We start from the raw sequence: 21,626 nt of genomic DNA, 5'->3' as shown, positions 1-21,626 counted from the left end.
CCAAAATCCACGAAAGGTTGAACTAATTCGATTTTTGGGGTACATTTTCTGGTGCTATTTCGATATCATATTTTAGCACATATACCTCAAAACTGCATTTACTAGCCTACAGAACATACCTTTCATTTTCAGGTATCCATACTCCCACTTATTATAAGATTGTTTTGTTTGCAACATGCCTCTTTATACATATTCCTTCACTGTGTGTATGTAAAGAAGGCCACAGAGACCTCAGAGTTAACATGTGACAATGGATGTGTTGTAGAGTTGTGAAATCTTTGTTTGAGTAAGCAGTATAGTGTTTAGGAGTCCTTCAATATCAGTGAAAGTATTTTCCATTTTAGACAAGACCACAATCTCTCTATTCGTCAAACTAACCCACACAAGCTTGCATTGTAGTACAGCTCATTTGTCGTGGCCCGGGGAATGGGACGCCAAATCCTGTTGGTGTGGCTGCTGCCTTCAGACTGAGTGATGGGCTTCAAAGTGGTGAGACGTCTGAGGCGGGGTGGAGGGGTGGGGGGGATTGAGCTGCTACATTCTCCATCACTCGTGATGTCAGAACTGATCTGTGCCCTCTGTTGACTAAATGAGAGAGAGAAGAGAGGATGAGGGAGAAACTGAGGAGGAAAGTAAAAAAAGAGGGCAAAGGGAAAAGGGGGAGAGCGTCTCCTCTCTCAAAACATGTGGCAAAACGAGTAACATCAGTATATTCAGGACACCTTTATTAAATTTTTATAGAATGCCTGGGAACAATAAAATAAATGTCTTCCATCATCCAATGTACAATAATTTTAAAAAATCATTCTAACTTCCTCCGAATGAAGGTAAAAAAGTCTTTTTTATTAGACTTGAGTTTTGAAAGGTTATTATTGGGCTTGACAAACAAAGAGAATAGATTTAACGAAGGCAGATTATTTGTGGAATATACGAGTAGAGTTTGAATGCAGCCGCACATTCATTGCGTAACTTTGACAAGTATAAAACTTCATGAAAAAGTCCCTTTTCAAAGTAAAGCAATGTCTGTTCACGTGCACAAACTCAAGAGTCAAACCTTCGACCACATCAGTCCTCACATTCCTTCTACGGTTGCTTTACTTTCCGGACAGTGACCACAAGAATAACGTGTCTGTATTTTCAAAGTGGGGAAGAATCTAAGCAGATTCTCTCAAATGCCCATTTCAACTGGTCGACTTCTCACTTGGTCTCCAGGAGACTTGATGATGAGCAGCATCCTGGAGAGGATCGAGTGCTCTGCATGTAGACGACGTACTGTACACTCATCCCATTAGAGTGCTTTCCCTGGCCTCCCTTTATGGGGGCTTTCGTCTCTTAAATGTTCTACACATGCTTCAAGCCTTGCAGATCATATCACATTGGACCTAACGGCTCTGGGGGCTATGTTTAGAGATGGATGAAGAGCTAATGGGTACGATAGAAATACACAGTAGAAAGAAGCCAAACTTGTTCGTCAAATACAGACTTAAAATAAACGTATCACATGTGCAGCAGAGATATTCAAAAGTTAAAATGTTTTGGGGCAAATGCATTATTGATGGACTGAGAGTGTTATATTGTTGAAATATCCCTCAGATTATTTGGCGTCTCAGATACAGTTACTACCCCAACTAACCGCACAGACAGCTGAGATGTCTTTTAAGAACTTTTGGAAGGAGTCTGGATTGCTGTTTCTACCTGTTTCCAGTCGTTATGCTAAACTAAGCTAGTCATCTGCTGGCTATAGCTTAACATGTACATTAGAGTGATGTCAATCTTCTCAACAAGAAAGAGAAAAAGTGCACTTCCTAAGATATTACGCTATTGAGTGTTAACAAAGGGCCAGTGCTTTTTTTGACTTTGGTGTAGAAACTTTGTACATGTTAGTCCTCCCTGTCTTAACAGTTAGTGATGAAATCTCTCAACTGACATATTGAAGTTATTGTTATCAGAGAATAACACTTTTAGATAAATCACAAATCACATGCTGCTGCAATCCCAGAGGCGATTAGCTGATAATTGACTGGTGTGAATTCTCTGCCTTGGCATGATGGTGTTTTTTATAGATCCTCTCTTCCTAGAGACCATTTTGGGATCCATTCTCTTCCTCCTGTGTTCCCCTTTGTCTTAAATTGGTGTTTGTGTGTTTCTTTGTATTCCTTGTGGATTTCTTTTCACAGCAGAGATAAAAGGCGGTCTGCCGCTGTGTTCTTCAATGAGCTTTCCAGCATGCTGGATTCACATGTGTATATTGTATCTTCTTTTCTTTTACTGGAAATATTGAGCGGTGTTTAGGAACAGGCTGAAAATGATTGAATAGACAGAGTTTGGGATTCAGGCTGAGGATGAGGTTTACGATGATAGGCAATAAAATTCAATATATATATATATATATATATTTTAGCTGAAACAATTCATCTATCGATACATTTTGTTCTGGAAATATAATCACTACCAGCTGTAAAAAATATATTTTCAGTTTTATATTGTTTTGCTGCAACAAACAAAAGAAAATAAGAATGTTATTTTCATATTATTATTAAATCTGCCGATTGATTCCTCGAATATTCGTAGGTCTATACAATTTAAAAAATGTCAACATTAGATTGCTCTTTTGGTTCTATATAATCAGTTTCCTATCACATATTACAAAGATTATCAATTTAGAAGCAAGAACCATGTATTCTCCACCCCAAAAAATTACATAAACATTTAATAAATGTTCTAAATCAAATGAGTGACAGATTAATAGTTTAATATGTTTATCTCTACTCTATTGTATGCATAATGAAGCAGATGTTAGGCCTATATCTAGGCCTGGGACAGATAATTAGAAGTGGTCTTATTCTGAGGATGGATTTAAGAAAGAGGGATAACTCGGGCTGCCATTACATAATTACTCCCGATTAGAAATGAGAAATTTGAGATAAATTTAAGGGGTCAGAGATCATCACTCCGAGACTTAAATTCTTGGCAGATTTATAGCCAGATGTATTTGTCATCCTAATGTTAAATAGCCCGCCACATCAGTGTGTGTCTGACAGCCAAAACAAATGCTATCAATCCTTTCACAGTGATTTCTACTTGCTCGTGGATGTTTATCTGTTTTAAGTCTGCCCCCTGGGCCGCTGCGGGGTGTAGACACCAGTAGGTGGTTCTAACTGTTTAAACTGCGGAGTGATGGGCGTCAGGGACTCTGAAGGCCAAAGAAAATATTTTTTTTATCTCACATGCACTCGGTTACTAAACTGGCAAATCGCTGCTGCCGTCCTGCAGGAGCTCAGCACAAGATGATTAATGAGCATCAACTATTTTTGTCTGATCGTGTTTTTTCTTCCTCCTCTTGCTCACACAATATAACGTTACTCTCCTGTGAGATTGTTGCACTTTTTGAAGGGTACAATTTATCTCTGTCACTCAGACACAAACACACAAATACATAGATAGAGGAAGCAAGTGAAACACCATGAACTGCAACGCCTTTGTTGCAGTGTTTTGCATTTCAGATTAATGACTCCTATTTTCTCTTGAGGCCATAATCCTGATTTGAAACCGCCATCGGTTTGTTCGGCCACTTTTACGGTTTACAATTTGTTTTCTGTTAGTTTTAACGTGTTGTTCTCTTCTCTCTCTCTAGAGATATTCCTGTGAGAAGAAGATATGAAGTTACCAGGCTCATGTTGGATCCTTTGGATTCTCCTGGTGGTAAGCTTTTTTTTTTTTATTCAACGAATGCTGTAAAGTCAACTTTCCATTATATTTTTACCCATTATGTATGCCGCACATGTGTGTTTCAACATAAAATTGCATTTTCATTAGAGGGACATGGAATATGATGGGGTCGAGTGGGTTTTTCTTCTCAGAAAATAATCTCATGATTACATTTTCACTCACCATTTATAATTGATAATTATAGTCTATAGTTAGCTCAGCTTGTTCATTATAAACTGGATGACTCAAAAGAGAGTACGTGATCCATGACTGCCCATTCCTGCATGTTCTTACTATATCTAATCCTTTTCTGCAAATCATGTACAGTCTACATTGTTTGGCATTTTGCTTGCATTTAAACTTGGTTTGGATAAAGCTTTTGCAGGTATTTATTATGCCCTGTTTATCATTTTGTGCAACAACATATACAATTATACTTAGTCATGCAATAATATTCAGCATTTGGAGAGCCAACCAAATATTAAGTGTTATCTATCATCTGATTTCAAATCAGCTTGAAGGGTTGAGTCAACTTCATCGTGTGCTCCACATGAATACGCTTTTAGCGATGTTGCAATCAGTGAAAGATGCAAACACAAATGTGATATCTTACATCTTTTTCTCACACATATTCTGTCATTTAGGATATGCTGATTTGTCAGAAGAAGGGGTTATAATTAAGCTTTCATGGACTTCCAGCTCGCCTTAAAAATAACAGAATAGAGGTATTTTATGAAATCAAAAACGGTTGCTCCACTATTCTTCAGCGTGGAAGTTAATGGAAGTCTCAATTGCCTTTACTGTTAAGCATCACACTTGACTTTGAGGTCCAGAACAGTATCATGTCAAATTGTTTAAACCTGTTGTATCTACACTGTTCACCTTTATGCATCTGTGCTTTCTTTCTTGAGTGATCTTGTCATTAATTCCAGAAGATGAATGAATTTTAGTCGGCGAGAAGAAGCCGCAACATCTTTTTTCTTATCTGTTGATATTGGTGGTGGCCTAGTGGTCGTATGTATGACGTCATTTACTTCAATGTTTGGAGTGACATCATATGTACGGCTGCTAAACTGCTACATGGGACATCGGCATACTCACACAGTTTTTTTTTTACAATGTTTTGCCTTTTGCAAGAGTTTATCAGACAGGTAAGAATGGTATTTTTTATCAAAGAGACGATGATAGGAAGTTTAAATCTCAATAATGATAAAGCTGGTGGTGAGAATATCACAGGAAACGAATTAACATCCTTTAAATGATTCATTAAATGCAAGTGCATGAGCCTGACACTCTAAGAGGCTAAAGTTGTATCCCAAAAAATGGGCGAGATAAGTCACACAACAATACCAATACAAACAATACAGCAGAGATAACATTCATTTGGAGGAAATTGGCTGCTTAACAGTCAGTGAGTGACTAGAATTTCAAAGCAGAGTGAAATCCTCATTAGATCAGCTCTGCATGCTTATTCGTCTTCCTCTTTTCTCTTACATGTGCGTGTCTTTATCTAAGCATGATGAAACTGTGAAGTAATGCAAATTTCGATACAATCATCAACCAAGTTAATATTTATGCTTTATCTCTCACCGAAATGTCGATCAGAGCAGAAACCACCAGCTCCCTGTCTCCTCTCCGTACTGTATTCCAAGTCAGTACGAACATGTTTTCATCCCCCTTTCTCTCACTTCTTATGTCATGTTGTCTCCACAGCGCACAGTGGTGGGAGGCGCAGAGTCAATCTCAGATCCATCACTCAGGCCTGGACATAGCATGACAGATGGACATGGCCAGATGCCGAGCAACGATCAATATAAATGTCTTGAGCTGTCCCACAGAGACCACCAAGATAACAGAACCGGTGAGAGGCCCGCCTCATTTTCAGGCTCCTTAAGACCAAATGGATTACCTTTGGCAGAGTATCACAGGCGTAATGGTGTTGTAAGCTGGTGCATTGGGAGCAGAATGCATTTGATATTCTCGTTCAAGGTAATGCTAGTGTTGACAGCAGGGCTTCAACTCAGCTGTTGGAGTGATGGAAGCTTAAGCTGTTGGTAACTTATGTTACTCTGATGTACACTTACGTGACATAAAAAACTGAAGTCAGAAAAATGGGTGTTTGTTGTAACACAGAATAGGCTTTACAATTTCCTCCTTTTTCTTTCCAAGGCACCTTCTGTAGACGCATATGGGATGGCTTATTGTGCTGGGATGAGACACCAGCTGGGACATCTGTAACACAAAACTGTCCAAATCACCCTCACCTGGACCCGACTCGTAAGAAAGATGAGCCATTCTTACACATATACACAATGACAAGCTCCATGAAGTTTTTAATTCCAGTGCAGAGCAGGCGATACAGAAAGCAGTTCAATCTTCAGTTTGTAATGGAGGTCAAAGGTCATGGGGCTGACTGTATTTTAAAAAAAAGGCCCACTGACACAGCATTGGGCTTCAGGAAGCGGGGAGGATTTTATTTTGTATTTGATGTATAACAGTCAGGTGAGAGATATTTTTGAGATTGTAGCAACTCATAATGCAAGAACTGCAGGTACTGTCATGGAGACAGTAAGATAATATAATATGTTTTTTAAATGTAATTAAACTAAGTTGACATTAGCTGTTGTATACATGCTTTATACATGCTACCAGCTGACTAGTAATTTAGAATAAAATCTATTCATTATTACTCTCTTGATCTACCACCCCAACCTCCTCCTTATATTTTTGGTAATGTTGATTTAAATAAGATGTAATTTCCACATGCGTAGAGGATTTAGTTCTGGAAGTAGAAATTGTGTTGCTGCTTCTGATTCTTTAGATTCGTTCTGCTCCCTCAAAAAGCACTAAATCTAATAGTCAGAGTATATAGCCATTTGCTATACATGGCCAATTCCTTAATACAAGTGTATCCAACTAAATTGCATCATGTAATTGCATTTGATGCATCATGTTTAAAGCAGATAGAGATTTATGTTGAGCTGTAAGTGTATATATCCTAATTTAAGGGAAGATTGTGTGATCAATCATTATAAAACCTACCAATAACCTACCAATTTCTCGGCTGTAGTGATTTTTGTTCGAGGGCTTTACAATCTGTACACATAGACATCCCTGTCCCAGGACCTCACATCGGATCAGGAAAAACTCCCCAAAAGCCCTTTCACAGGGAAAAAAGGGAAGAAACCTTCAGGAGAGCAACAGAGGAGGATCCCTCTCCCCTATCCCTAATCTTAATAACATTTTCACTTCTCAGTGAAATACCTTAATACCTACAGGATGGATTGGCACCACATTTTGTTCAGGCAATCATCGGCAATCACGGTTTCAGAAGATGTAACACATTTGATGATCTTGGCTTTTTCTGTAGTGCCACCAGGTTGTGCATTTTGGGTTTTGGGATAAATGTCAAGTTGTTTATTATTTTGGTGTATGATCAAGTACCTATACAGAACTACTGACATCCTCATCAGTCTCAGCTGTATTACGTGTGTAATATACTAAATTAAGATTGTGAACATGGTAAACATTTCACCTGCAACCTCAGTCTGTTAGCATTGTTTTTTTCAGCATACTAGCAAACTAACCTCAGCATAGATGGACTGAAGGGTAAAAGCAAAGCAAACAGAAGAAGGCTTACAACAACAAAACACAGAAGAGTCAAAGTCAGAGAGATGGATGAGGAGAGAGAACATGCATGGGAAGAGAGGGAAGGTGTTTTTGTCATACAGGGCTCATAAAGAATATTCCCAAACTGCATATGATGTAAGGAGTCCCCTTATGGCTCCTTATTTGAAAGCGGATGCTGCTGACATGAGGCTTCAAGGAGAATGCCGAACAGTTGATGATCTGTCGGAGAAAACTAGGCAGTCAGGCTGCAGATGCTGTTGTCAGGACAAATATGATCGCATTCTTAGCCCAGTCATGTATCTGCAGTACTTGTGTACTAAGCCCAACATCTAAGATTTCTCCAAAGAGGGTATTTTCTGCTTGACATGTTTGATGATGTGTTCCAAATTAAATTAATCACAGTTGTTTAGTATCGCTAAGATTCATGTTGCAATATTTGTGTTTGAATGATGCTGAAAAATAAGAACGGACTAAAGAACATAGAACATAGAACCTAAAACAGAAGCAATAATGTGCCAATAAGTAATTTAATATATGGAGCTTTCAGGATAACCGATGATGAATTATTCTGTTGTCAAACTTCTGTAAAATAATTCCATGTTATTATTGTTATTCTTTCCAGAGAAAGCGACCAAATATTTACCCTCACATTTCGAATTCCCCTGTAATCCTGTTTTGACTGTATTTAAAGTAACTTAAATCACATAATTGTTCTTTCCAGAAAAGGCGACCAAGTACTGTGAAGAAGATGGTGAGTGGTTTTACCACCCAGAGTCTAAAATGATTTGGACCAACTATACTCTCTGCGCCACCACCCATGAGAAGAGACTGAGGGTAAAGTATTGTTGATGAAATAAACTTTAGATTGTGTATCTATTATACAGATTTACTCTGCAGTAGTAGATGGTTCACAATGCTCAGACCATATACAGGATAATGATTAATGATTAGCCTTTCAACCACACACAAAGCAGTAGTACAGTAAATACACAATATACAGGTCATGGTAAAGTTTGTTCTGAAGGCATGTAATGGGAGCAGTCATATTCATATCCATTATTATGGTACAAAGTAGTTTTAGGATACGACATTGCATCAAGAAAGTAGTTTCGAAAGTGAGAGACATATGATGGCATACTAATTGTGAAAAATAAAATTCATTAAATGCTATTTCCTCTTGAAATAATCCATTATAATGATACCATCGTCTCCCCACTGAGATATTATTGGATCATTACACTAACGCAGTCCATCTCTCCCCGAATCGAAACGATGACTGGAGCATCATTTGTCCAAACAGTTTTAGCTGCAGCTCTGGCCACAAGAGATTATTGTTGATCAGGAATTAAGTCCAATTTTGGTTAATTCTCATTTTGTCTGTATATATATATATATATAATTATTTTTTGTTGCAGAAACTGAAAATGCTTGAGATCGAATACACGTGCCTCCAAAAAATTATTCGAGACCCACCTTCTAACAAATCAGGTACTGAACCATTTAATGTAACTACCGTACTGCGTTACTCTGTTTGAGAGGAGGCTTGTGGTCTGACCAAGAGGCCACTTAACATTTGTGTTTTTGTGGCTTTGTTGACGTTGCAGAGCTGCACTGCAGTCGTAGCTGGGATGGTTGGCTGTGCTGGGACGACACTCCAGCGGGAACCTTCACCTCCCAAAATTGTCCAGATTATCTTTTGGACTTTGAACCCACCGGTGAGCAGTTTGTCTCAATAACTTTGCTTTTGTTTTAAACGTCTGCTGATAGCTTGATAATCTTTTCAGACCATTTTGTCCTGTTTTTGGAAAAGATTTACTATAAAGTTGCTGTGAGGAATGATTAGTAAATATAATGGGAACACAGCTAGACAGACTTATTGAGTGGTATGAATTCATAGAATTTGTAACATACAGTATATTTATTACATAATTGTACCTTTTAGAAAAGGCCACTAAGTACTGTGGGGAAGACGGGCAGTGGTTTCACCAACCAAGGAGCAATACGACTTGGACTAATTATACACTCTGTGCTGTCAACACGAAGGAGAGGGTGAAGGTAATGTCTCCTGATATACTATCATAATTATTATGCATCCAGGATTTATTGCACAGATTAGGATTCTTGGTAATTAAGCTTGCCAATACCGCCGTGGTTTTCTGCAAGTTGGTTACAAAATCATACAAATGTAGTATAAAGATATATAGTACCTAGTTCTTTCACAGGGTTACCATACTTAAAGTGCAAATACTCCTCAGGAGCGAAAAAGGCTCAGGCTGAAAACATACTGCATTGTCTTTTGTGTAAATAATAATTGCATTCATATTATCTGTCATTGAAAGTTATTTAACTGTGAGGAGTTCAATTAATAAAATAGTGATTGACAAGCGAAAAGGGCAATATCAGTAGAATGTGATTAGCAGAATTAGCACTCACATAGTTTATTTGTTTTTTTATGTCACTGTGAACCAAATAGATATATGGACAAGTATATTCTTGGAGCTAAAAGTAAAATGTCTTCAATTGTGTGATTTTTTGCTCGATCCTGACTGATCATAATTTTGTGTGTGTGTGTGTGTCACTCAAATGAAGACAGCCACGCAGCTCTCAGGACACACCGATGTAGAGTCCGCTGGCGAGGCCACAGTCGGCCCCGTGGTTAAAACTGAACAACAGGAAATTGAGAGAAAGAAAATCCTTGACAGCCAGTACAAATGCTTCGAGAAAATTAACCGGGCTGCACCGTATAACAAATCAGGTAGAGATATGTTCTGCTGAGGCTCATCATGGCTACTTCTCGTCACACAATGTAAAACTCCCTGTTGCTATGTTGGTGTTGCAGGGATGCACTGCAGTCGTAACTGGGACGGCTGGCTGTGCTGGGACGACACTCCAGCGGGAACCTACACCTCTCAAAACTGCCCCAATTATTTTCTTGACTTTGACCCCACAGGTGAGCAGCAAGACTCCAGAGTTTCACGTTTTTAAAGGTCTGCTAATGCAAGATGAATCCCTTTTTGTTGACAGTTTTTCAAAAACTATAAAATAGTAACTGCTTTGAGAATGAATGAATCACCAAGGCCAACAGAACCTGAATGCTTGGACACAACGGGATGAATGTGAAAACATTTATTAATGAATTTTTACTTTCAGAAAAAGCTGCTAAGTACTGTGGAGAGGACGGGCAGTGGTTCCGTCACCCGGATACCAACAGGACTTGGTCCAACTACACACTCTGCAACGAAAACACGAAGGCAAAGTTGAAGGTAATTTATCTCAGATTAATACTGAGTCGTTGCAATGTGATGACTCAACATTATCTTTTCTGCATGGAGTCCTCGGGTATTTGGAGCATAAGGCAGCTGGGAGAAAATGTGGAAACTGCAAATACTGTATGCAGTCTGACGAAGTTGCCCATAAATATTGTACGGCACAGAATCATTAACAGGCATTGTTTTCCAGAAACGCATTATTTACATATCCTGAGCTCTCCAGATAAGAGCTGGAAAGCAACTCGTAAGCCCTCTGCTCATGCAGCTATATAGTTATCATAAAACACAGACCTGGCATCGGAGTCTCCCACAGAAAAACCATTGTTTTGCTAGAAGGGACATCAGAGACACACTGATGTGCAATTACTCAATTAATCGTGTGTGTTATGTAATCATTACCTTTAGACTCATCATCATTATTTGTTTTACGTTCCAGTATTTTAACCAACAACTTTGCACCTTTCAGCTGTGATGCCAGAGGTCATGAATAGATGGTCAGCCGCTCCATCTGTCATCACAGAAACTTCATCTTTGCTCACTCAGCCTCCCAGCTTCAGGAAATTTCTAGAATAAACAGCCCCGGCCGTATGATCCCAAAGAGAAATAAGCCAAACTGTCCACTGCTTTAGCTCTTAAATGAGATGTGAAACCATGTGTGTAGTTGTATCCTTTGTAATCGTCTGCCAAATTTCTTTGGGGTTAAACACAACTGAGTCTTTGTGATCTCATTTCACTGTCACCAACAGCTGATTATGGTTTATTGATTGTGTCCCTATTGAGAGTTGACCCAACATGGTGATGTTTCACAAAATACAACAAGTTACATCTCATGGACTTATTCTTCCAAGTTGTAATGCAACATGTTTTCTCCATCTTGTTTGTTTTTACAGTCAGCGTACATCCTGTTTTACATGGCAATTGTGGGTCACGCTTTATCCATAGCCTCCCTGTTAATCTCTCTGGCCATCTTCTTCTCCTTCAGGTAATGGCTTCATTGGTAATTTAGCTGCAAATACAGGGCCTGGTTCGATGATGCACATTGCAATGAATGTGATATATATTCAGGACGGTTGTAGCAAGATGAAAGCTGATTCATAATTCTGGGATGATTAATCAGTGATAGCTTTTTAGTCAGTCATGACGTCATTGTTAATATACTTGTAGAGCTGTTCAGGGTCAAGTAACATGATCTAAAACTCTTCCAAATTAATGAAATTAATAAAACTGTAATAAAGTACAACTGAAAACAGTATTAAGACCATAATTAACATCTAAGCTTCAGTCACAAATTGGTGCAAACTATCCATTTGAAAATAGTTATACTGTTTCACCGACTGTAATTTATACAGAACTTAAGTGTTGCTAATTTCATGCAAACTTGGTTTCCTTGTGCTGCACATATGTTTCATGGATATTTAGGATTCAAAACTGGAGCTGTGACGTCCATTAAAAGTGTTGCTGCTGTGCTTTTGTCACAAACCTGCACCTGAGCGCATCGCTCATTACGGCTGCTCATCCCGATGAGCCGCTTAATCCCAAAGGAAAGGAAAGGTGCACAATTAAAGGAGATACTTCTGATAAAATTAAACTCTAAAACAGTTCAACAAGGGAAGAAGGGTGTGCTATTCAGTTAATGGTTGTGACATTTGGAAGTGAGAAAAGGAAGGAAGGAAGGAAGCATTGTTTTTAATGATGCAGTAATTCCGTTAGTTCTACAGATATCTGTGAAGAAACCTGAATATGAAGCCAAGGGGGAAAATTAGGTTTATGTTCGGTAACAATATTTGGAAAAGTGTCTTTGTTGGCACGGTTGTCCATGAACGCTGCAGTTGTAAAATGTGACATGGTGAAGAGTTTTGGCCTGCAACACAGCTGTTATCCAAAACCGATCATGCTCGAGAGCCTCAGTTTGTTGCATAGTTTTATTCACACTCTTAAATCTAACATCCATGTTTAGAGCAGGTGCATTATTGCAAAGCCTCATGACCCGCTGAGTCAAACTCTTAAATCGGCTACACTGAAACTCAGCAGGAGTACAACTCATCAAGTTTAAAGTCCCAACAATTAAGATCTCAATAAAGTAACAAAGTTATTGGCTCAGAAAATCTTTTATATTTTGTTTCTTTTGAACAATGACCTAGTTATTGCTAAAACGCTTGAAATATTGGAGGCTTATGTTGTATTATAGGATCCAGATGTGAAGATTACAGTGGTATGCGATGGTGTACAGCCGCAGTAATGTTATTTACAACTCAACGTCAACACTGTCAGGATTCACAGATAAAAAGACTCCAGTTTGCCGTGGAAAAAACAACTTGGTTGAGCGACGCTGAAGATGTAAGGACCTGTGACGGTCCGAAAACGCTGCCATTAGGTTCAACCTGTGTTTTGACATTACATTTGAGATAAAACCCTGAATATATAAACATTCGGCAGCTCCTGCATTTCCTTTTATGTCTGGAGCTAAAACTAAACTCTTCTCTGTCTGCCTCTGAATAAATCAGTGAAAATGTGAAGATGTATAAGCTGTTTTCTCCTGGCTTGAGGAAATGTATCAATCCTGAGTGTGGGTTTTGTTATGGCTCAACAATGATAACGATGTCCATGAACAATACAAGGATATACCTCCCTAAACTGCAGAGGGCGTTCTGAGCTACAGAACATTTGATTGCTACACTGAAATTAGAAAAAACATTATTTAATCAGTACCAACAATAAAGCTACTGGATATTAATGACTTGACCATTTTAATTCCAATAAATATGTTCACTTTGAATGTCAAGCATGTCATTGTGCTATAAGGTAATGAGAAGCGCCCTTGGGATCCATTAGGCATTAGTTAACAGCGTTTCTGGCATGTTCGATAAATGTCGTATCGCATTTAAAGGCAGCAACAAATTATTCTGTGATGATCATCAATCAATCAATCATTATATATAATTGATTTATTGTTGATATATACAATATTTTACAGACTGGACAAATATTTAACAACATCGTCAAGCGATTATTCTGCCAGTAACTTTTTTTCCTGGATATTTCATTAGTTGTACCAAGTTTTTGTCCGATTTAGTTTTTTGTGTGTCAGAAAAGAATATATTCCCAATTTGTAGATTGTCTTTTTTTGATTTATCACATCATGTCCTGGTATGTATCAAAGTCAAACATGGCATCGCTCTTCACACAGGAGTCTGAGCTGCCAAAGGATCACCCTGCATAAGAACCTGTTCTGCTCCTATGTGCTCAATTCAGCACTCACCATCATCTACCTAGAAGCAGTGGTCAATAATCCTAAAGTGGTGGGCAGAAACCCGGTGAGTACCTCTGTCGAGTATCTACCAAAATGTTACTATTAGCACTGACATACATACTTTCATTTCGGAGAAACAAGACCAAGAAGCCCAGTCTATTTGACTAGCTAAAAGCAAACATGCTCACAACATCAATGCTACCATGCTTGTGTTCAGCAGGTATGTTTACCTGCATATTAGATGTTAGCATGCTGGTATTTGCTAATTAGCACAAAACATATAGTACAGTGGAGGCTGACTGGAATATCCATAGTTTTGCAGGTATTAGCTCATAATCCCGCGTAGGCTACCTGCTAATGGCACAAGAGAAGTGATTGTAATAGCATTACAAATCATACATTCCTGTCTTCATAATATGTTGTCATACAATATGTGTAGAGATATTTCAGTCTGGACCAAAGTGGTGAACTGACATCACAGTCAGATGCGAGCATTGCTAAAAAAAAATGGGTTCATCCCTGTGTTCCCAGAGTATATGTTTCTGCTATAAACTAACATTGTAGGAGATTGGTAGGCTAAGAGCTATTTACTGTGGAGATATCGATGTCTTAAGTAAACATCTGTCTTATCTGCAAATACACATAGGTTTCATTCAGTACACGAGTGGGCCATAAACAGTTTGAGATTTCAACATATTGACCAAGGGAAAACATTGTTTTGAAAATAAAACCTTTTGAAAGGTCTCCTTAAAGAGGATGTATTGTAAAAAGCTAAGTTTTTCGGTGCTTGTGCTCAGACATTTGGGTTTCTAGAGTGCCTACCAAGCCACACACTGCATAATGAGACAATCTTAGTATCTCTACCCTATGCTTGAGACTTACCTTTACCAATGCACCATATTTTTCTCGCAGACCAATAAGAACCGACGGGGGGGAGCATGTGAGGTTCTGGGACAGGGATGTCTATATGTACAGATTGTAAAGCACTCTGAGGCAAATTTGTAATTTGTGACAATGGGCTGTACAAAATAAACTGAATTGAACTGAATTGAATTAAAGAGACAACCGTAAAAATTGTGTGTTCCAGACAGATTGAAAACAGGTATTCTTTTGAACATTAAAGCATGTAAACTTGTTCTTGTAGAAACTCAAAAATTATAAACTTGAAAATGAGCAAGATATGTCCCGTTTAATGGGAAGATATTGATCTGGGGAACACTGGACCCTCCAAATTAGTTCCACTGTCTTGAAATAAGATACAAATGCATTCACAAGTTATGCTAAAACGTAAAAATGAAAATAAAATAAAAATGCAAGGAAGAATGAAAAATTAATTTGCTTATTCATGGCAAGCCAATTTATTTAAGTCAGTTAAAATACAGTTTCTCTATAGTTTCCTTATTCAAAAGTTTGTATAACAGGCTTGTATAACAGTATAATTCGGATTTAATCTCACTATGGCATATCTTGGCAGTGTTAATAAGTCAACAGACAGTGTTTGCTCCCTTCCACATTCTCCTGTCAAGAGTTTTGGAGCCACACTGAATGCATTATGTGAATTCTTTGAAACCCCGAGATCTGCTTTTGTAGACATGATAAATCTGTCTCGTAGGAATGCCTCAGTATCAGACCTGGACATAAATTCACATGCTACTATTCAAGAACCACTCCTTTTTGGAAATAAACATAAAGAATAGCAGTTGACTCTCTGTTTGCTGCTTCTTAAAAGTTGTTATTGGAGAGTGTTTCCAGGAAAGTATCACATCTTTCCTTTTTATGGAGAACTCAATCAAATGAAACAGGTTATAGAAGTTCAAGTTGAAAGTGTGTCAGAATATTAATGTGCAAAAACTAAATAAAATAAGAGAACTTCTGATGATCAAAGAGCCCTACAGAAACAACACATAGGCTTTTAGAAGATGGCTGGCAGTAAATACAATCCCATCAGACCCCAGACCGTTAGCTGGAGTATCTCTGGCGCCACAAAGTACGAGACACATCCAGGGGACAAAGAGGCTTCAGCTGGGTTTGGGATTTATTCTGCGTCCTGCTGCTGCTTCTTTTTCACGCATTCACCAAATCGCTTTGGCTCATCCTGACTGCCGTCTTCACTCACATCCCATCTCTGAACGTATCCAAGAAGCAGCCTAACAGCCGTCACCCTCGGTGTCAAAATGTGTATTGTGCAATGGCTCGCTTTCAAACCTTTCCTCCTCGCCATTTATCAAAGGTTTGTGTCGTTATCTATTACTTTCCAATGTAGAACGGCTTCTGCTAACTTGCTGCAGCATGTCAAAACACAATTGGTCACCGTGGATTTTCAAGAGTATGCAGAGAAAGAACTCAAAAGCCCTCTTGGTTGGGATGCATGCATGTCTTTTTGAATGTACAGCTCCCAAAAGTGCCACTTATGAGCCTTATTTCTGTGTTTTATAAAAGGTGGATTGTAGTGGAGATTTGCTCACAGAGTTTACGAGCTCTTTTAATTCTCTCTGGTGTGGTGATATAGAGTCTGGTTTAGCCTGTCAGCAATGTTGAGGGAGTGAAACCCCAAAGCTTATGCCAAACCAGGGAGGAGGCAGAAAACATGAGGAACATATTCTACATGATGTATAGCAACTTGATTTGTAAATCCGAGCTGTCCAGAACCAACCAGAGCAATGTCGGTAACTTTAGACAAACCTCGGTGAGCTACGATTAACTTTTGTGAAGTATAAAAGTGCATGTGGTAGACTGTCTGCAACGACCACCGCTGTAATGTGTGATTAAATGAAGAGAAACCACAACTGCCCCGTGTCTGGAAAACAACCATATTAAACTCACAACACAAAAGCCCTTATTTACATTTATAATACGGGTAGATTTCAAGGGTTTGCCGGCCCTCCGCTGCGTGTCGGGGCTAACAACACCCTTGAAGCGGACATTATGGACGATACAGTACTGCCTCTCGCACCTTATTGCTTAATTAAAGCTAAACTGCAGGTCACTGCATAGCGACCATGTTGACTGTTCAGCATTTCCTCTGGAGAGAAACTTTTAGTACATCTGTGTTAATTTCATTAGCTATTAGTTCCGTTAGCTCTGTTGGCCAAACACATAGCAGGACTGCCAATACCTTACGAGCGTGTCTCTTACTGGCATGAGAAGACGTGCTCTGTTGCAGTCAGCACTTTGTTACTTTTGCCATTTGCTAATCAATAGTTATGCATACAGGCATGTGCAATTCAGGAGACGAACAATTCAGAAATAAGATTCCAAACGGAAGATTTTAAAATTCAGTTGAACCACAAGGGGACCGTGAGCATACATGCATAAATAAGCTATTACAATATGTATATATTAGGGTGATTGGTCCAGCCGTATGCAAGATTAACAGTGGATAAACAGACGGATGAACGTGCATGCACGCATCCCAACACATAATCTCCTCAAGCTACGTCTGGCGCAGAGAATAAGTAAAAAGTGGTTGAGTCCATGTCTGTTATAGTATAACTTCCTTGAGTAGAAAGAGAAACGTGGGGAACTGAGGGAGAAACATATGGCTAAAGGTTTAGAAGTGAATCATTTTTGAGTGTTTTGAGCAAAGAAGACCCCTGAGCTGTTCAATACCAGCATCTTTGAATGATACTGTTGTGGCCACAAAGGACGACAAACCAGAAATGCTGATGCGAATATAAATATTTATTCAGGAAGTGAGACTTTTTGCAAGAGACCTGACAACAAATATTCAAGATCATTTCACATTTCAACTTTATACACAGACATACAAATGAAAACAATCTTTAAAAATATCAATACGCATGACTTTGTGTCTCTAACTTTAATTAGTTTTGTACATTTCAGTAGTGAGGAGCATATTACATGAAACCAGACTTCCACACTTGAGTTGCCAGGAGCTGTGATATTTAAATCTATCTTGTGATTTAGTGTTATGCTTCTTCAAATCACACTCAGCAATATTGACTAATATTGATCCTTATGGGACAACTTTGCAGAATCAGCAAAACAGGGAAAGTAGATTATTTAAAAGGGAATATCAAAAGGGAATATAAAAAAGTACAGTATGATGTTGTGCTTGAGAGTATGATGATGTACTTTTAAAATAATTACCATGGATCAAGAGAAACATTGGTGTAGCAATGTACTTACAATATACACATAACTGATTTGGTTGTACAAATCTCAGACATCTTGGCTTTTATTGCAGTGTCATAATCCAAATTTGTGGGAGATCATCTGAGTTGGGAGGAGCAAGCAGAAGCCAACCAATGGAGACAAGTTTAAAAACATGTCTCCTTAACCAATCTCCTAAGAAATGAAAAAAGAGGCTTACAAAAATGTGTGGAATTACCGTACTCTTCATTTTTGTGGAAGAAAGGTTATTTTGTCAGAGAAAAGTTGGAACCTTTTGAAAAGACATCAGTAAAGACAGATAATTGGAGCCAGTGTTTTGAAGTCATCAGCTGATTCATGGATTACGACACAAACACAAGCATCTATGTCATTTTTATAACATTAGACAGTGGAAGGATGAGACTCATAACATGGCTTCAAAGTCATATAATGGCTTACTTAAAAGACCAGAACACATCATGGGGAATGTTGTCGTGTTGCCCCACTTTGCTGAAAGCATAAATAGAAAATTGCATAGTTGGGTAATAATATGCACTTATAGAGAAGGTCTTTGTGCAAAGTGAGAGAAACACAGTGAGAGGGAGAATTAATACACTTCCTCTCTGCAGAGGGTACTTCTGGTTTTGTGCCATGAGGACAGAAACATCAATTGTAACAGTTGAATACAAACCGTATGCAACAGTACATACCACTTTTTAGCTAGAGTACTAAATGTACTAAAAGTAAAGAGAATAGAATAGAAAACTATTTTGAACAGATTGGTCCTGTTAGACATGTTCTGCATCCTCCTAAGATGATGTCAGGAGTATTTAATTTAAATCAACTTAAATAGGTCTCATTTCATATCGACAAAACCAAATAAACACTCCGGTGTTGTCTCTCTGCAGGTTGGCTGTAAGGTGTTGCACTTCTTCCACATGTACATGCTGGGCTGCAATTATTTATGGATGCTGTGTGAAGGCATCTACCTGCACACGCTCATCGTGGTGGCTGTGTTTGCAGAGGAGCAGCGTCTGCACTGGTACTACCTCCTGGGCTGGGGTGAGTCCGCCCGCATTTCATTCAAACACATTGGCAGTGATCTTTCTATTTATTTATTGTATTCTAGATTGTGTGTCTTTGAAAATAATGTGCAGTCCTTCACTGGACTCAGTCACAGCTTAAAGGGTTACTGAGAACAATTCAACAAGACGGAACACAATCTAGAAGCCAGAATGAGCTCGTATTAAGCCGTCTTTCAACCCGGACATGCTGACAGCTGAACTGGCCGTCCTGTCGCTTAGCGTTGTCCTCTTTTTCACCTTGTTCAAAGCAAGAATAAAGGAAGAATAATGGGTACAGTCTGTCAAACAAGTAATACAATTGGGAGAAGAATCTGTGTTTTCAGTGCGTGTGTGTGTGTGTGTGTCTGGGTGTGTGTTTCTTTAGGCAACTTAGGTCCATCTTTGGCCGATATGCTGCAGTGCCTCAATGGTGTCTGAAAATGGACCACATGGATTCATGTGTTTATATCCAGATGAAAAGTAAAAAAATTGGTCTGAGCCCAAACTCCTGATTTTGACTTGATGTTAAATTTCAATGGACTGTTACAAGCAATGTACCATGTGGTGTTGTTTTTCAAGCTGGAGCAATACAATTGCAACAGGAAAGTCAATCCACTTTTTTTTCAGCCTTTCCAAGAATGTATACAGTATTTGTGAAGAAATAATGTATCTCATGAGGAAGTCTAAGACCAGGAAAGAAACTGACCAAGCGAACAACAATTTCTACTGTTGCATGAATGACAAATGAATTTCCCTGAATCCTCTCAAGACCTCACATGGCCACCATCTTTTTCTCATCCAAGGCTTTCCTCTCGTGCCTGCATCCATCCATGCCGTGGCAAGGAAAAAGTATTTTGATGACAAGTGAGTAATGTTCCAGAAACTTCTGCAAATAAACAGGAGGTGTTTACATACGTGCTCGTCTGTGTGTGGCAAAGAGCGAGAGCGTGAGGATCCCTACACGTGCATGTTTTTGTATGTCTTCGTGCATGTGTATTTTGGGCTGCAGACATCACTGACTGATATGTTTTTCCTTCTGTAGCTGTTGGATGAGTGTGGAAACCCATCTGCTCTACGCCGTCCATGGTCCCATAGTGGCAGCGCTTCTTGTAAGTCGGCTTTTCCACTGTTCCAGAGAAATACATTTATATTGTTGGTCCGTTATTCTGGTCGTAGTTCTAATTCTTAAAATGTGAAATATTAGCAAACAAATCTGCATATGTTTGTTGTTATTCTTTTAATATCTTTTTTTTTTTTACTATCTGCAGGTGAACCTCTTCTTCTTACTAAATATTATTAGAGTTTTGGTGACCAAGTTGAGAGACACACACCGGACACAGTCCAATATGTACATGAAGGCAGTGAGAGCCACCTTGATCCTGGTGCCCCTGCTGGGAATACAGTTTGTCATTTTCCCCTGGAGGCCAGAGAACCGTCTGGCTGGCGAGGTCTACGAGTACATTATGCACATCCTCATGCACTACCAGGTAGGTACTGAGCTGACACAGAACTTCTGCTAAAGCAACGGGTGGAAGCTGAGTTCAAACAAGAAAGAAATGAGGAAAGAAAAAATCAGTATCAGGATGCAGAGAGGATGCTGAACTCAGCCCACGGGCTGTCAGGCTTGAGATGTAGACGTGAAGACACTTTTCAACCATAAACGTCTTGTTTTATGACAAGTTGTTGCGATTGATTGATGTGAGTCACTGCTGAATTACATTTTAAAGAACCAGTTAGATGCTCCATTTACTTTATTTAACTACCAGTTAGGCCTTAATTAAACAACAGGAAGGCAGTACATGAAATTCCCAGGTAGGCAATCAGTTCATTCCCTTACATTAGGGATTTAATTACTCCACCAGATACTTTCTGTACTTTACTTTCTCGCTCCTATTGTGAAGCTGTTGACTTAACTTACTGCTAATAAATTCCATCGCTTTTTAATTAAAACAATTAATTGTGTTTACTTGTTTTGCTTTTAAGGGATTACTGGTGGCAACAATATTCTGCTTTTTCAACGGAGAGGTAAGCCTTCCTCATTTCTTTGTGTTTATTAGATGTTTGGCTTACCTGCAGTGCGCTGCTACAGTACAATGTCGTGGGGCGCTAACGGAAGAGTTCGACATTTTGGTACTTGTGCTTTTTTTGTGCTTTTTTGTCAACAGTTAGATGAGAAGATCGAAACCACTCTTTTAAATGCTATAGCCAGTTGACAGTTAGCTTAGCATGAGACTAGATGCAGGAGCAAACATCTAGACTTTGGTCAGAGCCGTTGTAAGTCTCAGCAATAAAGCAAATACATGTATGATTATCTAAATATTCAACTTTTCCTTTAAGAATATTGTATTCTGGAAAAAGTTTAATTTTTGGTGCCAAATATGACAAAATAATGCTGAACCTTTGATTGAGCAATTGCCCTTTTATGGACGTCAACCTGCATATGTTACTCTTGAAGCTGTTCAGCCATGAAGCAATAAAACCGCTCATTACCTATGACATCAAGTTTGAGACATCAGACTCCATCAGGCAGAACATTTGTATATTTGTTTTTTCCAGGTCAGATCTCTGGCATCATACGTTTGTGCCTGATGA

The 21,626-nt window shown here is 38.8% G+C and overlaps 1 protein-coding gene across 1 annotated transcript in view; it reads left to right on the top strand.

The window, feature by feature from the left end:
• calcr (calcitonin receptor) overlaps positions 1–21,626 on the top strand; it is a 47,145-nt gene that overhangs the window by 19,076 nt on the left and 6,443 nt on the right. The window contains 17 exon segments of the mRNA XM_056418586.1: positions 3,635–3,702; positions 5,422–5,569; positions 5,878–5,985; positions 8,060–8,172; positions 8,754–8,826; positions 8,943–9,053; positions 9,281–9,393; positions 9,928–10,093; positions 10,178–10,288; positions 10,489–10,601; positions 11,498–11,589; positions 13,795–13,921; positions 18,879–19,032; positions 19,838–19,898; positions 20,077–20,143; positions 20,303–20,521; positions 21,018–21,059. Of these exon segments, the coding sequence (XP_056274561.1) occupies positions 3,658–3,702; positions 5,422–5,569; positions 5,878–5,985; positions 8,060–8,172; positions 8,754–8,826; positions 8,943–9,053; positions 9,281–9,393; positions 9,928–10,093; positions 10,178–10,288; positions 10,489–10,601; positions 11,498–11,589; positions 13,795–13,921; positions 18,879–19,032; positions 19,838–19,898; positions 20,077–20,143; positions 20,303–20,521; positions 21,018–21,059 (1,863 nt within the window). The 5' untranslated portion in view covers positions 3,635–3,657.

This window comes from Pseudoliparis swirei, chromosome 1 (genome assembly GCF_029220125.1).
Source record: "Pseudoliparis swirei isolate HS2019 ecotype Mariana Trench chromosome 1, NWPU_hadal_v1, whole genome shotgun sequence".
NCBI lineage: Eukaryota > Metazoa > Chordata > Actinopteri > Perciformes > Liparidae > Pseudoliparis > Pseudoliparis swirei.
The sequence above is the reverse complement of the archived record's forward strand: the minus strand, read 5'-3'. Positions and strand labels throughout refer to the sequence as shown.